Source organism: Lontra canadensis, unplaced genomic scaffold (assembly GCF_010015895.1).
Source record: "Lontra canadensis isolate GAN:19392208 unplaced genomic scaffold, GSC_riverotter_1.0 scaffold27, whole genome shotgun sequence".
Classification (NCBI taxonomy): domain Eukaryota; kingdom Metazoa; phylum Chordata; class Mammalia; order Carnivora; family Mustelidae; genus Lontra; species Lontra canadensis.
In genome coordinates this window covers 1,570,724-1,588,989 of record NW_022631021.1, presented here as the reverse complement: position 1 = coordinate 1,588,989, position 18,266 = coordinate 1,570,724, and the positions used below count along the sequence as shown (strand labels likewise).

At 38.9% G+C, this 18,266-nt stretch overlaps 1 protein-coding gene across 4 annotated transcripts in view; it reads right to left on the bottom strand.

Annotated features, from left to right (window-relative positions):
- Positions 1-18,266, bottom strand: part of MAPK14 (mitogen-activated protein kinase 14) — a 74,993-nt gene that overhangs the window by 24,165 nt on the left and 32,562 nt on the right. For all 4 annotated transcript variants that reach the window (XM_032864338.1, XM_032864337.1, XM_032864340.1 and 1 more), the window contains 5 exons: positions 17,850-17,908; positions 2,765-2,876; positions 2,055-2,084; positions 1,674-1,721; positions 405-519 (listed from right to left, as the gene is read on the bottom strand). In XM_032864338.1, coding sequence (XP_032720229.1) covers positions 405-519; positions 1,674-1,721; positions 2,055-2,084; positions 2,765-2,876; positions 17,850-17,908 — 364 coding nt within the window. The remainder of the gene's footprint in view (positions 1-404; positions 520-1,673; positions 1,722-2,054; positions 2,085-2,764; positions 2,877-17,849; positions 17,909-18,266) is intronic.

Sequence of the window (18,266 nt, the reverse complement as noted above, 5' to 3'; positions counted from 1 at the left end):
TACATAGGTGGGACGTCAAAACATACTTAAGGCAAGAGAAACTGTTCACAAAGGGGCAGAGATTCTTACTGGCAGAAATGGCAGATTCTCCAAAATAGTGTTGAGAGGTTAAAATTATGACCCCACTGTCTTCAGGTAGAAGTATTCACAGAATATTTTGGAAATCTAAATAAATAAAAACCCAGCTGCTAAATCACAAAGTTTAAAAGCTGTGTATAAAAACTCCACTTTCTCTATCTGAGCAACTGAAATATTTCCTGTTGACTTTAAAAGGACCACTGAGCGGGGAGCAAAAGATGTTTTCTCCCACTCCCATCTCCCATCATCTCCACTTCGGAGAATCCCAGATACACCCAACCAACATGGAGCTAATAAGGTCCTAAGTAACTAACAAAAGCCAATACCTGTCTGGTTGTAATGCATCCAGTTCAGCATGATCTCAGGAGCCCTGTACCACCTGGTGGCCACATAGCCTGTCATTTCATCATCTGTGTGTCGGGCCAGTCCAAAATCCAAGATCTAAGGGAGAGAAGAGAAATCAGGCACTGGAATAGTCAAGCTCCTAAGACTCACAAAGCAGGAGGGGAAGACGCTCTAGTGTCTTGGAAAAGGAAGAACAAGATAGCATTTTCATAAACACACTTCCTAGTCCATGCTTAAAACACATGATAAACGCAGCAAGAACTTTAAAAAATAAAATTACAAAAAGCTAAGCAAAAAATGCTACTCCTAGGGATTTATCCAAGAGCAATGGAAGCATACATCCACCCAAAGGCTTGAGCATGAATATTCACAGCAGCTGTGCACAGCCCCAGACCAGAATTGAAGCAGATGTCTAACAGGTGGATGGATAAACAAATTGTGGCAAATTCATAAAATGAATACTACTCAGCAATAAAAAGGAATGAACTACTGATACAACACAGAGGGACTTCAAAAATATTATACTAAGCCTAAGTTAGACACACACACACAAATACTGTATGATTCCACTTATATGAAATTCCAGAAAAAATGTATCTTTTCTATAGTGTCAGCAAGCAGATCGGTGGTTGTCTGAAGCCAGGGTTAGGGGTAGTGAAGGGCTGGGCGGGGGAGGGTGCTGGCTAGGAAGGAGCACAAGGCAACTATCTGAAGTGATAAACTGTTCTTTATTTCAATTGTGTTGGTGGGTGAATGGATATCAAAATTTTGTCAAACATACATTTAAAATGATGCATTTTATTATATTTAATTATGTTTAAAAAGTAAAGATAAGAAAAAAAAATTCCAGAGCTGCTTGCGCTCTATAGACTACCTATCTCCTATCTGAATTATTTTGATGAGTGGCTTTTGCCCTTTTTCTCTCAGGAAACTGATCTAGTAATTATCTCTCCAGGATTGCTTACTTGATATTCAGACTATAATTCTCCTTTATTATAACTAACATATTAAATTTCTAACAACTTTATTTTAGAAAGAAAACAAGACACCGAATGCCATCTTCAATGTCCTGTAAACTAAAACTTACTAAATCTGTGGTTCAAACTTCAAAATCTGATAATTCCTAAGGAATGAATTTTCGGATAAAAAGTGATGGTTTTATAAACCCATATGTTCCATTAGTCTGCCTGGTTAGTCAAACACATAATTACATGCTGAAACAAACAATTACCAGTGTCTCTTCATCTCACCTTCAGCTCACAGTCTTCATTCACAGCTAGATTACTAGGTTTTAGGTCCTAGGAAGCAAGTATAGAGAGGACATGATCAACAGTATGATATATGGTGGGTTTTTTTCCTACAGGTAATGATGAAGATCCAAAATAAATGTAAGACTACCCAGCTGTCAATGATCTCCATCTATAATCACTGGCCAGTCCTAATTAGCCTTAAGTAACTAAAAACAATATATTTTCTTTCTTTAATCAGTTTAAACCTAGAGCAAAGTTACAATCAATCAATACTTCTATGGCTAAATTAAATTTGGATTAGGATCTTGGCTGAATGCCAGTCCTCTCCACTTCAGTATCCCCTCCTCCCCAAATAATTTAATCAAAATCACAATACATTACCCTGTGAATTATGTCCGCTGAATGTATATACTGTGAAAGAGAAAAAAGTTGTTTAATCAAAAAGTTATCTCCAACCTCTTACAGTCATATGACATAGTTGAGGTATATTTTCATGAACCAGTAAGAACTGCTAGTATTAAATAATGGGATTAGAAATGAGAACAAGTTAATTAACAGTAATCTGTACATTTATCAAAACTATGATTTCTATACCATCAACTCTACTCACAGGAGTTAGAATTTTCAACCTGTTTTCTGGTTGGTGCTGTGGAGCTCAGCTAGGATTCAAAGCTGCTAAAAGTCAAAGGTGGCTTAATTTTAAAATATTACTTCCCTGCCCCTCCCATAAATAAACCTGAGGAGGTTTTTAAAGTTTCAACAACACTGACCAGATATTAGATTATATCAAGAAATTATTACTACTCTTTAGATATAAGAATGAAGTCCTGAGATCTTGGACATACATACTGAAATATCTATGGGTGGAATGACATTATGTCTGGGACTTGCCTTAAAATAATCCAGGGATTGGGAAATACAAAAGAAACAAGATTGACCATATGTTGGTAACTGTGGTCATTGAGTAAATACAGGGGTTCATTACACTAGGATTGTACTTGTGATTTTGTGAGTGTTTGAAATTTTCCATAGGAAAGTTTTTTTTTTTCTTCCTTTTCTTAAGCCTTGGAATGAAGAAGGGAAGACTATACCTTGAGACCTCGGAGAATCTGGTAGATGAGGAACTGAACATGGTCATCCGTAAGCTTCTGACATTTCACAATGTTGTTCAGATCTGCTCCCATGAGATGGGTCACCAGATATCTAGAAATTAATGGAGAGTTACACAATAATCCAGAACCCCTATGAAAGCTCTTATCTTCATAAGACTTCTAAAAGTTTTTAAGAAAAGGCCACTCCTATATGGCAACCTACTGAATAGAACATATTTGGAAACGACATATCTGATATAGGGTTAGTATCTAAAATATATAAACTGAGGGCCAGCTGGGTGGCTCAGTCGTTAAGCATCTGCCTTCAGCTCAGGTCATGACCCCAGGTCTTGGGATCGATGCCTGAATTGGGCTCCCTCCTCATCGGGGAGCCTGCTTCTTGTGTTCCATCTCTCACTGAGTCTCTCTCTGTCAAATAAATAAACAAAATCTTTTAAAAAATAAAATAAAATATATAAACTGATACAACTCAATACCCAAAAAACAAATAATCCAATTAAGAAATGGGCAAAAGACATGAACAAGACATTTCTCCAAAGAAGACATATAGTGGCCAACAGACACATGAAAAGATGCTTAACATTACTCATCATCAGAAAAACGCAAAATCAAAACTACAATTTTTGTATTGTCAGAATGGCTACAATTAAAAACACAAGTGGGCACCTGGGTGTCTCAATCGGTTGAACATCTGCCTTAGGCTCAGGTCGTGATCCTGGAGTCCTGGGATTGAGACCTGCATTGGGCTCCCTGCTCAGCAGGGAGTCTGCATGTTCTCTCTCTCAAATAAATAAATAAAAATCTTTTAAAAAATAAAAAATAAAATAAAAACACAAGAAACAACCAACGTTGGCAAGGATGTGGAGAAAAAGGAACCCTCTTGCACCGCTGGCAGGAATGCAAAATGGGCAGCTGCTGTGGAAAATGGTACGGAGGTTCCTCAAAAAATTAAAAATAGAACTGCTCTACAACCCAGTAATCACACTCTTGGGTATTTATCACCAAAGTACAACACTAATTCAAAGGGATACGTGCACCCTTATGTTTACTGCAGCACTATTTACAATAGCCAAACTATGGAAGCAGCCCAAGTGTCCCCTGATAGATGAATGAAGATGTTATATATATATATATATATATATATATAAAATATATATATATAATATATATAATGAAATATTACTCAGCCATAAAAAAGATCTAAATCTTGCTATTTGAACAACATGGATAGAGCTAGAGAGTCTAATGCTAAGCGAAATAAGTCAAAGACAAATACCATATGATCTCACTCATATGTAGAACATAAGAAAGAAAACAAATGAACAAAGAGGGGAAAATAAAGAAAGAGACGAACCAAGAAACAGACTTAACAATAGAGAACAAACTGAACTACACAAATCAGATAAGAGATGAGTGGAGTGATGGGTGAAACAGGTGATGGGGATTAAAGAGTACAGTTATCATGATAAATAAAATAAAATAAATTAAGATAGCCACCTACTAAGTACCACAGTGAGAGCTAAAAACATAATAACTACTCATGGTGGGGGGGCTCATTTTTAACACCCCTATTCTAATTTTACCACTTACCATCTATTTTCCTAAAAACTTCTATACTCCCTCCTACTTGATGTTAGTTAAAGAGAAAAGAAAAAAAGCAAAGATGAAAATTAGAATGATGTATGTGTTATTATCAGTATCAGTTTTTTTTTTTTTAAGTATTATTGCTTGAGACCTATACAGTGCTACTAAATGCACTGCCATGATAAAGTATCTTGGATTTTGAAATCTATCATTATATTATCACCTCTTTATAAACCAAGTTGTAGATTCTAAAGTAGTACCTTTAAATTTTCAAATTATAATCCTCCTTTTTCAGGATTCACTGGCAAAAGGATACTGTTCACTGACAATATTCCTGCATTTACTTTAAAGGAAGGAGGAACATTATCTATAAGCAAGATGGGGCATTCCAGAACCTCTCCTCACAGGTGTGGTGCTCGTTATTAATCCTACGTGGTCAGATTAGGGAACAATTATATTCAAGTCCAACAGGTTCACCACAGATATTCTAGATGCAATACCTTACCCACTCATTACTGTATTACACAGCTATGGGAACATAAAAACCAGATAAGTACTAAAATGGCTGAATTTTTAAAAAGCAGGTTAGGTTTTATCTGTTGTGTAAGAATCACTACTCATTCCTGAGGCTGAATCATAATGTATACCAGTCGAGCTATGAAAAATGCTGATTTCATTTCATTTCTATTTTGATTTTTTATAAATTTGGAGTGAAAGAAACCAGGCTAGTAAATTTAAATCTCCTATTAATGTGTTGTGTAAATAAAAATGTGTATGACCTCTACACACACACACACACACACACACACACACACACACACAGTAGTATTACTTTCTTTCCTCAGAGAGGAACTGAATTTTTTTTTTCTATTTCATAATTTCCCTGTTGGGATGATAGTCAGTTCCCAATTTCACAAAGATCAACAGAACTTAGCCTAGATGTGAAATTAAGATTTTAGCATTTCATATTTTTAAAGTTTGTACAATTATACTACCTTAAGGGCAGACTCTAAACGTACCTTAAAGAAAAAACTGGACTTTCTGAAATGTTTCCTAAAGGCAATTCTCTTGCAAGAAATGTTCCACGCTGAACAAACCGTAACCAGATGTAGTCAGTGCTTATTCTGTGCAGAGCACTCTTCCTGATGCCTGTGTCTCATGGTCTCTTCCTAACAGCTCTGTAAGGTTAAGACCCATTAGCTTTCCCATTTCGTTGACGAGGAAAGAGAGACTGAACAAGGATATGTAACCTGCTCAAGGTTAAGAGTGGTAATGTCAAGGATTGAATCGAAAACTATCTGCTCTCAGAACCATGCATGATCTTAATCACAGCACATACTGCCTCCAAATTCTTCCAGGTGACTTCAAGTTTAAATCAAGAGAATGATCTTTTCTAAAAAAGTTTTGTAAGTATCACAATAATCTGGGAAGCAGTATCTCCAGATAATTTCCATAGTAATTCTCAATACTTACTATCAAAGTTAACCTTTTTTTTTTTTAAGATTTTATTTATTTATTTGACAGAGAGAGATCACAAGTAGGCAGAGAGGCAGGCAGGGAAACGGGCTCCCTGCTGAGCAGAGCACCCGATGTGGGGCTCGATCCCAGGACCCTGAGATCATGACCTGAGCTGAAGGCAGAGGCTTAACCCACTGAGCCACCCAGGTGCTCCTCAAAGTTAATCTTTAACGAAAGAAGAAAGCTGGCAAAAACCTAGCAATATTCCATTGATCACAGTCACTTAAGTTTTTAACCCCAACTGACTCATAAATCTGACAAGTATGAGAATGTTGCCAATAACTGGCTAATATTTTGCAATCAGGACTTCTCCCAGAAGATCTAGTGTATGGTCACCATATCCATAATATCAATTATGACAAATTGCAAGCCTCAAGCTGAGGAAGAGAGAATACAATTTCTATTTTATAAGTGTACTTTACAAATGATCACATTTTAGGACTTCAGATAGTAAAGGATTATTTTCTCAACTTTAAAAAATAATTTTAGAGAGAAAAGGAAAATATTCTAGATGACTCCACCTACAATCTATCTTAATTTGTCTAGAAATAAAACCTAAAAATATTAATATGTTTGTGCTAGTTCACAAAGATGTGAAGCAGTATTACCAATGTAACCACAGTAATTTCTAGTATAACTACTGTGTTTAAATGGTTACCAGTAGGAGCACCTGGATGGCTCAGTACGTTAAGCGTCTGCCTTCAGCTCAGGTCATGATCCCAGGGTCCTGGGATCAAGCTGTGTTGACCTGTGTCAGGCTTCCTGCTCAGAGGGGAGCCTTTTCTCTTTCCCCCCACCCACCCTCCAACCCATGATCTCTTGCTATCTCTCCCTCTCTCTCTCAAATAAATAAATAAATAAAATCTTTAAAAAAAAAAAAAAAACTTGTTACCAGTGACTTAAATCCTACACAGCCAGAAGACCACTGAATGCACAGCCTGAGAAAAAAGAGCATGCTTTTAATTACAATATTCCATCACTGGTCCCATCAGAGATCACATCCATTTTATCACTAAAATTTTCAGAGGGTGAAACTGTCAAAACATTATTTAAATATATAAGATTAATCAGTCTAAATAGCAGTAACTATCAAGCATTGCTGCCAGGCTAAAATTAAGTAAAAAAAGCATTATTCATGGCAGAAGTGTCTTGCAGGAACTAACCTAAACACTGTATGTTGTTTCCATGAATCCCAAAGACCAATCCATACCCATGAACTGTCAAATTCTAACTCCTCATATATAGGAAGGTTTCCAAAAATAAATCTTCCAACAGTGGACAAAAGCAAGCATCACACAAAGTTACTGAATGTTTATGGAAGTGGTATGAAATTTTAAATAGTGTACAAGGGAGTGAGAGGAAAATGTAGCTCAGCACATTTTAAATAAGTCAATTCCAAAAGGAGCATTCACTGATAACCTCATAATTTCTACAGCATTTGTCTCTGGAAAGCAAATTTAACTACAGTTTAGTGAAGACCTAACTATTATTGTCAGTGTTCAGAACACCTCAAATAAATTAATGGAGGTTTGATTTAAGAACAGCTGGAATGCTATCTAGTTCTCCCACCTTTTTTCCCCCTCCTTGTTTATTTTTAAGCTAGAAAGGAAAATCAAATGTAGAACAATTATGATGGACTTTTTAAAGGAATAGGTACCACAGATTTGGGGCCCAAGTCTAGTAAGGGTTCTAAAATACTGAGTTTCTTCAACCCTAGTTGGACAAAGAAATATATTGAAAGTTTTCTTTCAGAAAAGGAACATTTGACAATTTAAAAACAAAACAAAACAAAACAAAAAAACATTTATTTTGGGGTAAGATAGAGATTTTCCCCAAATAACAGGATGAGTTACAGCTACCCTATTTCAATAATTTATAATTCAGCCAGCCACAAAGAATGAGGACTACATAACCACTTTTCTCTTTTAATGAGAACCTGGGGCACAAGTGGTATGGAATGGAAAAAAAATATGATAAATTTTTAAAAATTCAAATGACAAGTTCCTTTTGGCTGGAGAGTGAGATGAGGGATACCACACACAAGCTCAGATTGTGTAATCTGTAAAGACAGTGATAAAGTGACTACTTCACAGATGAAGACAGACCGTGCGCTCTTGGACTTACAAGGGACCCCCTGTGTGTGAGAGGGAAAGGAAACAACATATTTTACAATAATATGCAATTGCATTTACAACTAAAGAAAGGCTATCAAAATGAATACTTGAGCAGTTTTCCGTGGTGACTTTACTGAATCTACATTTCAGCTCTATGTACTCAACACCCTTTGTCTACAGCGCAAATGCACACAGCAACTGCCAGCCATGTCCACGCATTCCTGATGTCCCAGATGAGGGCCTCTGCCTCTGAGCTCCAGCAGCCCCCAGCCTGATGGTGGTTAACCATATCCAAGAGGCTCTGAAAGAGGTCTGCTGGGCAGCAGGACTGCTGCTGCTGCTGCTGCTGCTGCTGCTGCTGCTGCTGCTGCTAAGTGGCCTCTTGTTGGGCTGGAGACCAGGAGCCAAAATAATGTCTAGAAGCAAAAATCCACTGGTGCATCAGCCAAGCAGGACACTCAGCCCGACAGCGTCGTCCTTCCCCCACTGAACTATTCTGAGGGCTTCCCCCCTGCAGTTGCAGGTCACTATAGCAGATGGATACTGTAGGACAATATGACCAGGCTTATGATGGCAAAGAACGTCAGGATGAAAATATCCGGCATTATGGAGTCCTTAGTTGAGGAGGCCTCTGGATTCTGGGCAAATGTGAGCTGTGAGCACAGAGTCTGCAGCCAGTGGAGAGAAATGGCTCCCACTTTTCCCTTCCCTAGTTCTCCCATCTTTAAAAATGAATTAAGTAGGGGCGCCCTTAATTAAGGGTGACACAGTCAGTTAAGCCTTGGACTCTTGGTTTTGGCTTAGGTTGTGAGATGGCAGTTCCAAGTCGGGCTTCACACTCTGCAGAGAAGGGAGTCTGCTTGAGATTCTCTCTCTCTCTCCTCCTTCCCTCTGCCCCTCCCCTCTCTCTCACATAAATAATAAATATTTATTTATGTGAGAGAGAGACAGAGAGAGCATGAGAGAGGAGAATTCTGGTCAGAGGGAGAAGCAGACTCCCTGTGGAGCTGGGAGCTCAATGCAGGACTCAATCCCAGTACTCCGGGATCATGACCTGACTCAAAGGCAGTTGCTTAACCAACTGAGCCACCCAAGCACCTGAAAATGGTCTCCTTTAAATTTAATCAAACTTAAGAAGCACAAATCACCATTTCTCAAAGTCATTCATAAGTAAAATCTACTCTACGAGCAAAAAGGCAGAACTCCATAATAAATGGCTTTTAGTACTGTAGATAGCACCCCATTGTAGAACTTCTTTTATTAAGCACTTCTTGGACAACAAGAGGTCAAGAGTCCTCCCCTACCACCCTTCTTTTCAAAGCATTATATAGCCAGAAAAAAACCTATGTAGAAAAAAAAAGTCTCTTCTGTATCTGTAAACTGGCATGTTTACTACTGTCAGCCCTATTTGATAAAGCAATTACCAAAAGGCAAAAAACATTTCCATACTTAAACAAAGTATTTAAAATAATCACAGGGATTGACAATTTGTAACCATAAGCCTCCTAAAGACCTCAGATGATCCTTGGGACTTGCTACAGTCTATCTGCAAAACAGCAGCAGAGTAATTCTTTAAAAATAAAAATCAGATCATGTCACTTCTCTCCTCAAAAGGCTTCCCTTTTCATTTAGAATAAAGATAAAAATCCCAGGGCACTGGGTGTCTCAGTGGGTTAATACACCTCTGCCTTCGGCCCAAGTCATGGTCTCAGGATCCTGGGATCGAGCCTCGAATCGGGCTCTCTGCTCAGCAGGGAGCCTGCTTCCCCCTCTGCCTCTGCCTGCCTCTCTGCCTACTCATGATCTCTCTATGTATGTCAAATTAAGTACATAACAAATTTTTAAAAATAGATAAAAATCCCTTCAATGGCCAATAAAGCCTTACATAATCCAGTACCCTGTCCCCAATTATCTCTCTGACCTCATGATCTACTTTTCTCCGCTATTCTCATTCAGCTCCACACTGGCCTCTGGACTCCAGGCACACAGGCCCCTTGCTGAAATTCCAATTCAGCATGGAGTTTTCCACCTCAGGACTTTTGCATTGGCTGTTCCTTCTGCTTGGAATGTTCTTCCCCCAGATATCCATGGGTCTAATTCCTCTACTCCTTCAAATGTTTGTCCAAAATTCACCTTCTCAATGAGGTCTATCCTTGGCCGCCCATTTAAAACTGCATCTCAACCCTACCCTCACACTCCTATCCTTTCCCTACTCTACCTTTTCTTTTTGTCCACAGCATTATTGTCTGCTAATATAATATCTAATTTTTTGTATGCTCATTGTTAATTGTTATCTATCTGTACAATGTTCAAAGAGGACAAAATTTTTTTTGTTCCCTGTACTAGAATGGTGTCTGGTAGATAGCAAGCACTCAGTTACTACTGAATAGAACAAATGACCCAGGACAACACGTACAGAATTACTAGTAAGACCAAGACATAGAGAATTACTAGTAAGACCAAGCAACACACATCTTACTGAAATACTCATGCCAGGGATCTTAGAGGGTCAGCAGACCAGAAGCTTCTAATATAAGGAGTAAAAGCACCATTTAGCAGCCAAGTAGACAGCTTAGCCAGCTTATTTCACAACAAACTACTCTCTTCATTGGAAACAAAGATTACTGAGAGGTGCCCTCTACATTACCCACATCAACCAAACCAGACCCTTTAGATTCCATATGGTAGAATACTGAGTCTAGTTATATCCCGTATATCCTATGACAGGATAAAAAACAAAAAAAGGCTAGTCAAAAGAGAATGCACCGAGCAGATTACAAGAAAACCAGATCATCAACCAGTTACAAACAAGACAGCACAAGGTTATTTCTTCAGTCTCTCCATCGACAAATATTAACTGTCGAGCACTGGGGATCCAATGATGAAAAAGGATGAGAGGAATGCAAATATAAATATAAAATCATAATAGAGCATGATTAGAACTATAAAAGGGAACATCAAGGGGCTAGAGAACACACAGGAGAAGGCCCCAACCCAGTCTTAGGAAGGAGTTAATGAGGAAAAGATTTACTGAAGGACTGAAACTCTAAATTAGACCCTGAATCTTCTCCACCTTTTGAAATCAGTTCATCTGAGAAAAAGGGGGCATCTTATTGACATGTCAGACAAAAACTCAATGGTGCTTTCTTAAAGGATATGTAATTTAGGGGCGCCTGGGTGGCTCAGTGGGTTGGGGCCTCTGCCTTCAGCTCGGGTCATGATCCCAGGATCCTGGGATTGAGCCCCACATCGGGCTCTCTGCTCAGCGGGGAGCCTGCTTCCCTTCCTCTCTCTCTGCCTGCCTCTCTGCCTACTTGTGATCTCTGTCTGTCAAATAAATAAATAAAATCTTCAAAAAAAAAAAAAAGATATGTAATTTAGTCAGTTTTCAAATGTAAGTCACCGAAGGCATCTACAAGGAGCTTCACCTCCTCATCTTTCTCCCAGACTGATTCTCTTATATTACCTATCTTGGACACTCAGCCTGTTTTCAAGGAATGAAAGCATGTCTGTAGGCCCAAACAATGAGGTTGGGTATTTCTTTCACAGTGATGGAGGAAAGCATTATTTGCAAGTAACACTTATTTGCTAAATTGGGAAAACAATTTTTCTCTGCCACAAAAGTCAATCAATCAGAATTTACTTACACAGTTTTTCCAAATACAAAAGAAAAACCAATGGTTATTTATCTAACATTCTCCATTCAACGCAAATCTCTTTTTCTGTACACTTTACATGGTTTCTTCATTTCTTTGACTGTCTGGAAAAAAGTTTCAACCTCTATGCCCCATCCACATTTATCTGTTTCTTCAGATACAGTTCTTACCTTCTTCCTCCACTAAGTTTCTCTCACATTGTGATATCATTTAATACCACATTACAAACTTGACTTGGTCGTTTAGCTGTTTTAGGCAAACATTTATGCTTCACCTTATTAGTAACAGGAAACACATGCCACTGGAAGGACTTTAGTTTTGACATCTCACACAGAACTGATCACAGTCTTCACCCAGTAAGAAGGATTTGCAGACCTTCAAATAATAATCATAGCCCTGGATCAAGACAAACGTGATCAGAAATAGACTTAGAGCCAAAAGACCTGAGATGTGTGCAGTTCTGTAGGTTATTACAGAGTTCTGTTCATCTCTCTCAAGGGCAGTTTCCTCATCTGGAATCTCTAAGTACTGAAGATTCAACAAGGAAGGAAACAAACTCCCTACTCTATTAGAGCGTGTAAGCCAGAGAGAGGAAAGACACAGTAACAAACATAGGATGGTAAAATCTGCTAAGAACCAAGTGGCATAAGGAATAGACACTGACAGTGGAGGCAGACGCAGCTATGGTGGTGAAGGGGAAAGGGCTCCTGGTGAAGAGACCTTTGAGGAGGGTCCTGAAAGAAACGAAGGAGCTAGTCATGTAGAGATGCAGGGAGAGTGTTCAGGCCCACGTTAGAAACCAGGGCAAAGGTCCTACTGAGAATGTGGATGTCCATACTCAAAGGAGAACAAAGAAGCCAGAGGGGCTGGAATGCAAAGAGTGAATGGAAGACTATAGATGGAGTCAGAGACTGCACAGGAACAAATCATGTAGGATCTTTCGGAACTGCCCACACTGTCTTTTGTTTGATTATTTATAATTTTCTTCTCTCAGGCGCCTGGGTGACTCAGTCGGTTAAGTGTCTGGCTTCAGCTCAGATCATGATCTCAGGGGCATGGGATCAAGTCCCACATGGGGCTCCCTGCTCAGATGGAAGCCTGTTTCTCCCTCTGCCTGCTGCTCCCCCTGTTTGTACTGTCTCTCTCTCTGTCTCTCTCAAATAAATAAGTAAAAATCTTTAAAGTAAATAAATAAATATTAAAAATGAAATAAAAAAATAAAATTTTCTTCTCTTCCATTAGGCATCTCAACTCTATCATCAGGGAGACTAGTCCTGTGCCTAGTATACGTTGGGTATTCAAATACTGAATGAAATCAGGTTAAACGTAAATCCAGAAACTCCCTTTACCTATTCGGTATGCCCAACAGCTTTTACACTGACATAAAAGGCTACCCTTATTGGTTAAACATTCATTTTTATCAAACGTAACTCTAAACTAGGTGATAATCTGCTCAGTGATTTTCACTCAAACCATGGGTGCTGACTGACCCTGTTGTAAGGTCTTCTGCTAAATCATAGAAGAGTCTATAACCTCATTACCATTTCCTTCTTCAAGAACTAAGGAGAGGTAAGGAACTCAGGTATGTGAAACCTGCAATGTAAAGTTGTAAAAAAATGGAGAAAGCGGTAAACAGTAGGGACAAACTGCCTTCCACTTACCATGACAATTCAGTTTTCCTGAAATTTGAGGAAATAGTTCCCCCTAAGTCCAAAAACTCTCCAAAGCCTCCTAAGCTTGGTTAGAGAACCTCTATAACCAAGAAGAGATGATATGGTTGCACGAAGATGCAGCTAGCTTACTCTAGGGGTTAGGTTCTGAGACTGGCTATTTAAAATTCTGGGACTTCTATTGGGAGCTAAATATTTGCAGCATGCATAAGCATATATATGCCACCTTGCGCCAAATGCTGCCATTAAGAAGCCAACAGAAATGCCCAAATGATTTCCAATCATTTAAAAGGTCTAGCTATATCTCTACAAAATTTTGCCATCTGTGCAACCACCTCATACGGCAGTCAAGTACTCGATATACTCATCTTTCAGTTTCACACTTTCCAAACACTGTTAGATTCAGTACCTGCCCATTATTCCTAATGAACAAAACTCACCACCTACCGTTCCTTTCTCAAAAGTACAGTCTTACAAGTGAAGTATGCAGAATGCCTATTAACAAAGAAGTTAAAAATTCAGTAAAAATTAGAATTATATGATAAATGAAAAGTGCTAAGTGAAACATAAAGCCACAAATACACATAACACATAATTCAGTTACTGTAAACATGAAAAGTAACTAGATATTTTATTAATTAGCATGAAAAGTTCATGTTCAAAACTAGTGCCTGCTCTAAAACTGTAGAACCACTCCAGCCTTCGGTGTGTTTGATTTGGCCAGAACAGTGGTTTTTTTGTTTGTTCGCTTGTTTTGTTTTAATGTCAGTGCTTTTAGGAAGTACAAGTACTCTACTTTACCAAAGATCCTACCACTTCCATTTATGTTATTTGTCTGACTCATTTATGTTATTTGTCTGACCCTAAAGGTATTTAAATTTGCAAACCTTGTAATTATAGGTGAAGACATTTGGCCTAAGTAAATTCTGAAATGATTTTGGAAAACACTGAAATTACCACTGTCCTGGACAAGCACAAATTTTTTTCAGTGATACAAACATCATAGAAAAATAAACAATGAAATATTTTCCTAGGGTAACCTTGGGTTTCCATTCTATTTCCAGGGATTCTCTAGTATTAAAAACACTTCAGGGGTGCCTAGGTGGCTTGGTGGGTTGAGCATCGCACTCTTGATTTTGTCTCAGGTTATGATCTTGGGGCAGTAGGATAGAGCCCCCATCAGGCTCCAGGCTCTGCACTCAGTGCAGAATTTGTTTGAGATTCTCTCTCCCTCTGCCCCTTCCCCTGCTCACATGCTCTGTATCTCTCTCTCTAAAAGAAATAAATAAAATCTTAAAAAACAGAACAAAACACTTCGGAAGTCCACCACCCCAATTTTCATTATTTGCCTACAAGTTTTAATTAGAAAACCACTGGGGCCCAGAGAAGCAAAGTGACTTGTTCAGGTCATATAGCCAAGTAACTCGGTTACAAAATGTTCTCGAGTTTACTCCCTTCTCCTAGTAAGATTTTGATTTCATCAAGGGGAAAGATTAGCGTTTCCCATTATTTGGAGACTTTTTCCAACACTCCACTCAGCAAGCATTCAACAAGTGGTACTGAGATTTGCTCCCAAGAGATGAACTCAGTTCTTGTTTATAAATAATCAGATCTCAACTTACACAATGTTTTATGTTAATTATAGCTCAATAAAGCTGGAAGTAAATAAACAAATGGCCAGAACCCAGTGATAGTCAAGTAGAGAGAACAGATTCCTACTCAATAGTATTTATTGAATGAATGAAGAAATAAATGCAACTTCAGTTCAGTGGGTATCCTTGTAGTCAGTGGCCTTCAAACGGATAAAGGAGCCAAAGGCATAACAGTGGATAAAACTTCACCTTTCAAATAGACACCAGCCTTAAATAAGATCTTTTCACATGGAAAAAAAAAAAAAAAAAAAACAGGTTCATAATGCAGTTCCATAATGCCTTATTAAGCCAAAATACAGCATTTTCCCAGGTCAGGAAATCACCAAACCATGTGTTAAATAATAAACCCATCTTCATGATGCCTAAAATTTTAGGTTATAGCTCAGACTTGATTCAAATGGTTTCCAGAGTAATTCACAAACACATTATTTCAGCATTTCTTCCACAGCTAGGCAGAATATCAAACCCCACCATTCTTAGGGCAGTGAAGATACACTGTATAATATTAAATGTTAATATATCACTATGTGCTTGTCCAAATCCATAGATTTACAGCACCACAAGTGAAGCCTAAGGTAAACTATGGACTTTGGGTGAGCATGATGTGTCACTATAGGTTCCTCCTTGGTAAGAAAAAAAGAAAAAGAGTACCATTCTAGTGAGTGATGTTGACAATGGGAGAAGTTATGCACATGTGCGGCAGGGGCATAATTGGGAAATCTCTGTACCTCCCTCTAAATTTTGTTATAAAGTTAAAGATGCTCTAGTGGTGCCTGGGAGGTTCAGATGGTTAAGCGTCTGCCTTCTGCTCAGGTCATAATCCCAGGGTCCTGGGATCGAGCTCCGAATCAGGCTCCCTGCTCCTCGGGAAGCCTGCTTCTCCCTCTCCCATTCCCCCTGCTTGTGTTCCTGCTCTAGCTATCTCTCTCTCTCTCTGTCAAATAAATAAATAAAATCTTAAAAAAAAAAAAAAAGTTAAAGATGCTCTAAAAATACTGTCTTTAAAAAAATAAAAATGAATTTTAAAGGAAAAAAAACCCACATATTCTGCAATATTCTGCAATATTCTTTTCCAAGTATAGCTTACAGCACGGCTCAACAATTTGAAACACACGTGCCCTTGCCTGGGTAGCATCCAATATTCTTTGGAAGCCTCCACATTCCAGTGCCTGGAATGCACAGCAGGGCTGCAGGTTTTTAGTTATTGCCCATTTTTCCCCTTGTTTGTTTCTTTTTTTCTTTTTTTTAAGACGTTATTTATTTATTTGAGAGAATAAGAGTGAGCATGAGCAGAGGTGAGGGGCAAAAGGAGAAGCCCTCCCAGCTGAGCAGGGAGCCTGAACACGGGGCTCAATTCCAGCACCCTTGGGATCACAACCTGAGCCCAAGGCAGACACTTAACCAACTGAGCCAGCCAGGTGCCCGCCTTTTGCTTGTTTCTTAAACTTCCATTAACAGGATAAAGGTAAATGTGGGTGGAAATTCTCGCACCTGGACCACATTCTTCACTTTCATCTTCTATTCTTAGCCATATCATCTTCCAACTAAGCTCACATGGTGGGGAAAAATTCGCTACTTTTCCTGCTCCTTTTACATTTCATGTTCTATATTTTTCATTTTTTTCTTTGACCCTTTCATTAGAGAGAACACACAAGCTCAAACATAGCCCCCTGCTTATTCTTTGGGAAAGGAGCAAATGGTGCTTGCACTCAGCCTAGGATAAATAAAGGTGGGAGAAACTGAACACAGGATAAGGGTGGGGAGAAAGTGGTTAAGTTCAGCACTGGGGAGTCGAGGTTAAGAAAGAAGCAGCCATGATCTGCAGTTCTGTGTTGATTTTCACAACAGTCATCTCCTTCCAGGTAAGAATGCCAAAAATTACAAGAGGACAAAATGTGTAACTCTGAATTTAAGGTGTTCCTTTTCTTTGTGGTAGAGTATATGTGTGAATTGGGAATGGGAGGGAGGTGGGCTAATTCAGCTACTGGGGAAGCTACAGTAGATAGCTCCTATGTGCACAAGAACACCTGCCGGAATCGATCTCATACTCACACATGTGCAGTCTGGGCATGTGAGGGCATTAATGGCCCCCTGGAGCAAACCCTTGCCAACAGGCCAGGGGCCAGGAGATAAATGCTCCCCATCTGAGGTGTATTCCAATTGCTCCCTAGAAGATCCTGGTAGTTTTCAGCCCAGTTGCCCACAATGGTGACCTACTAAACAAATATTCTCACAGCAGCCTTCTCTCCTGTTTCATTTTCCCAAACCTCCACTACTGATTCCTGATAACCTCAGGCTAGCACTGGGAAAACAAGCACTGGGCAGCAGCTTTCTCAATACATGAGGCCCACCGCCTGTCTCAGGACAGAAATCTAATACTTCAAGCAAGCAGGCAGGTCTAGTACCATTTCCACATGCAAGTGGGACAAAAGGGAGAGAAGAATTTATATGGAACCAGGGCCTGGTTACATTGCTTGATGTGAATGCAATGACGTAAAGTATAAAGGTGTCCCTTGAAAACTGGGACAGGCAATTTGAGAACAAAAATCATAATCAAACTCCCTATGCTCCTTTCCATGAAAGTCCTGCAAGGACTCACCACTAAATCCTCACAACGTGCCTGGAATGATGAAAATACTAATAGACAGCTGAGCCTTGAGTAACGCAGCAGTTGGGGGCTGACCCTCCCACGAGGATTTAGACCATACATGATACACATTTCTATATCCATCCCCTTCCCCTAGGAGAGTTGGATGGTAGGAATAAAGAATCTTTTGAAGTCTGTATATCGCTAAATGGTGCAGGAAGAGAAGTGGTCTGCTAATCGTTATCATCCAGCTGAGGAAGGCAAAGGCAGAAGATTCACTCACACATCATTGAATTCCTCCAGAGACCTTGCAGGTGTAAAAACATCCAGCAGACCGATCACCTATAAGAAAATAGAAAAATCAAGCAGTAAATAAATATAGAACCATAATACCATTAGGTCTTAACCATTTTAATAGGAACTGATTTCAAATCCCACTACCTTAGTTCAATGACATCACATCATCATACACTTAACTACAACTTATTTTTTTTAACCAAATTATGCTTTTGATCTTTTCTTATTAGCATCGCCTCCCAGAATAACATATTTTACCATTAAAAACATCATTTCTTTAGAATTTGCTTACATGTAGCCATTAGTTAGTTTATCAGGAAACAAAAAGCTTTAGGGCTCTTGACTTATACACACACTGATAGTCTAATGATGAACAAGCAGGAAAAAAGTCACACTTCAACTG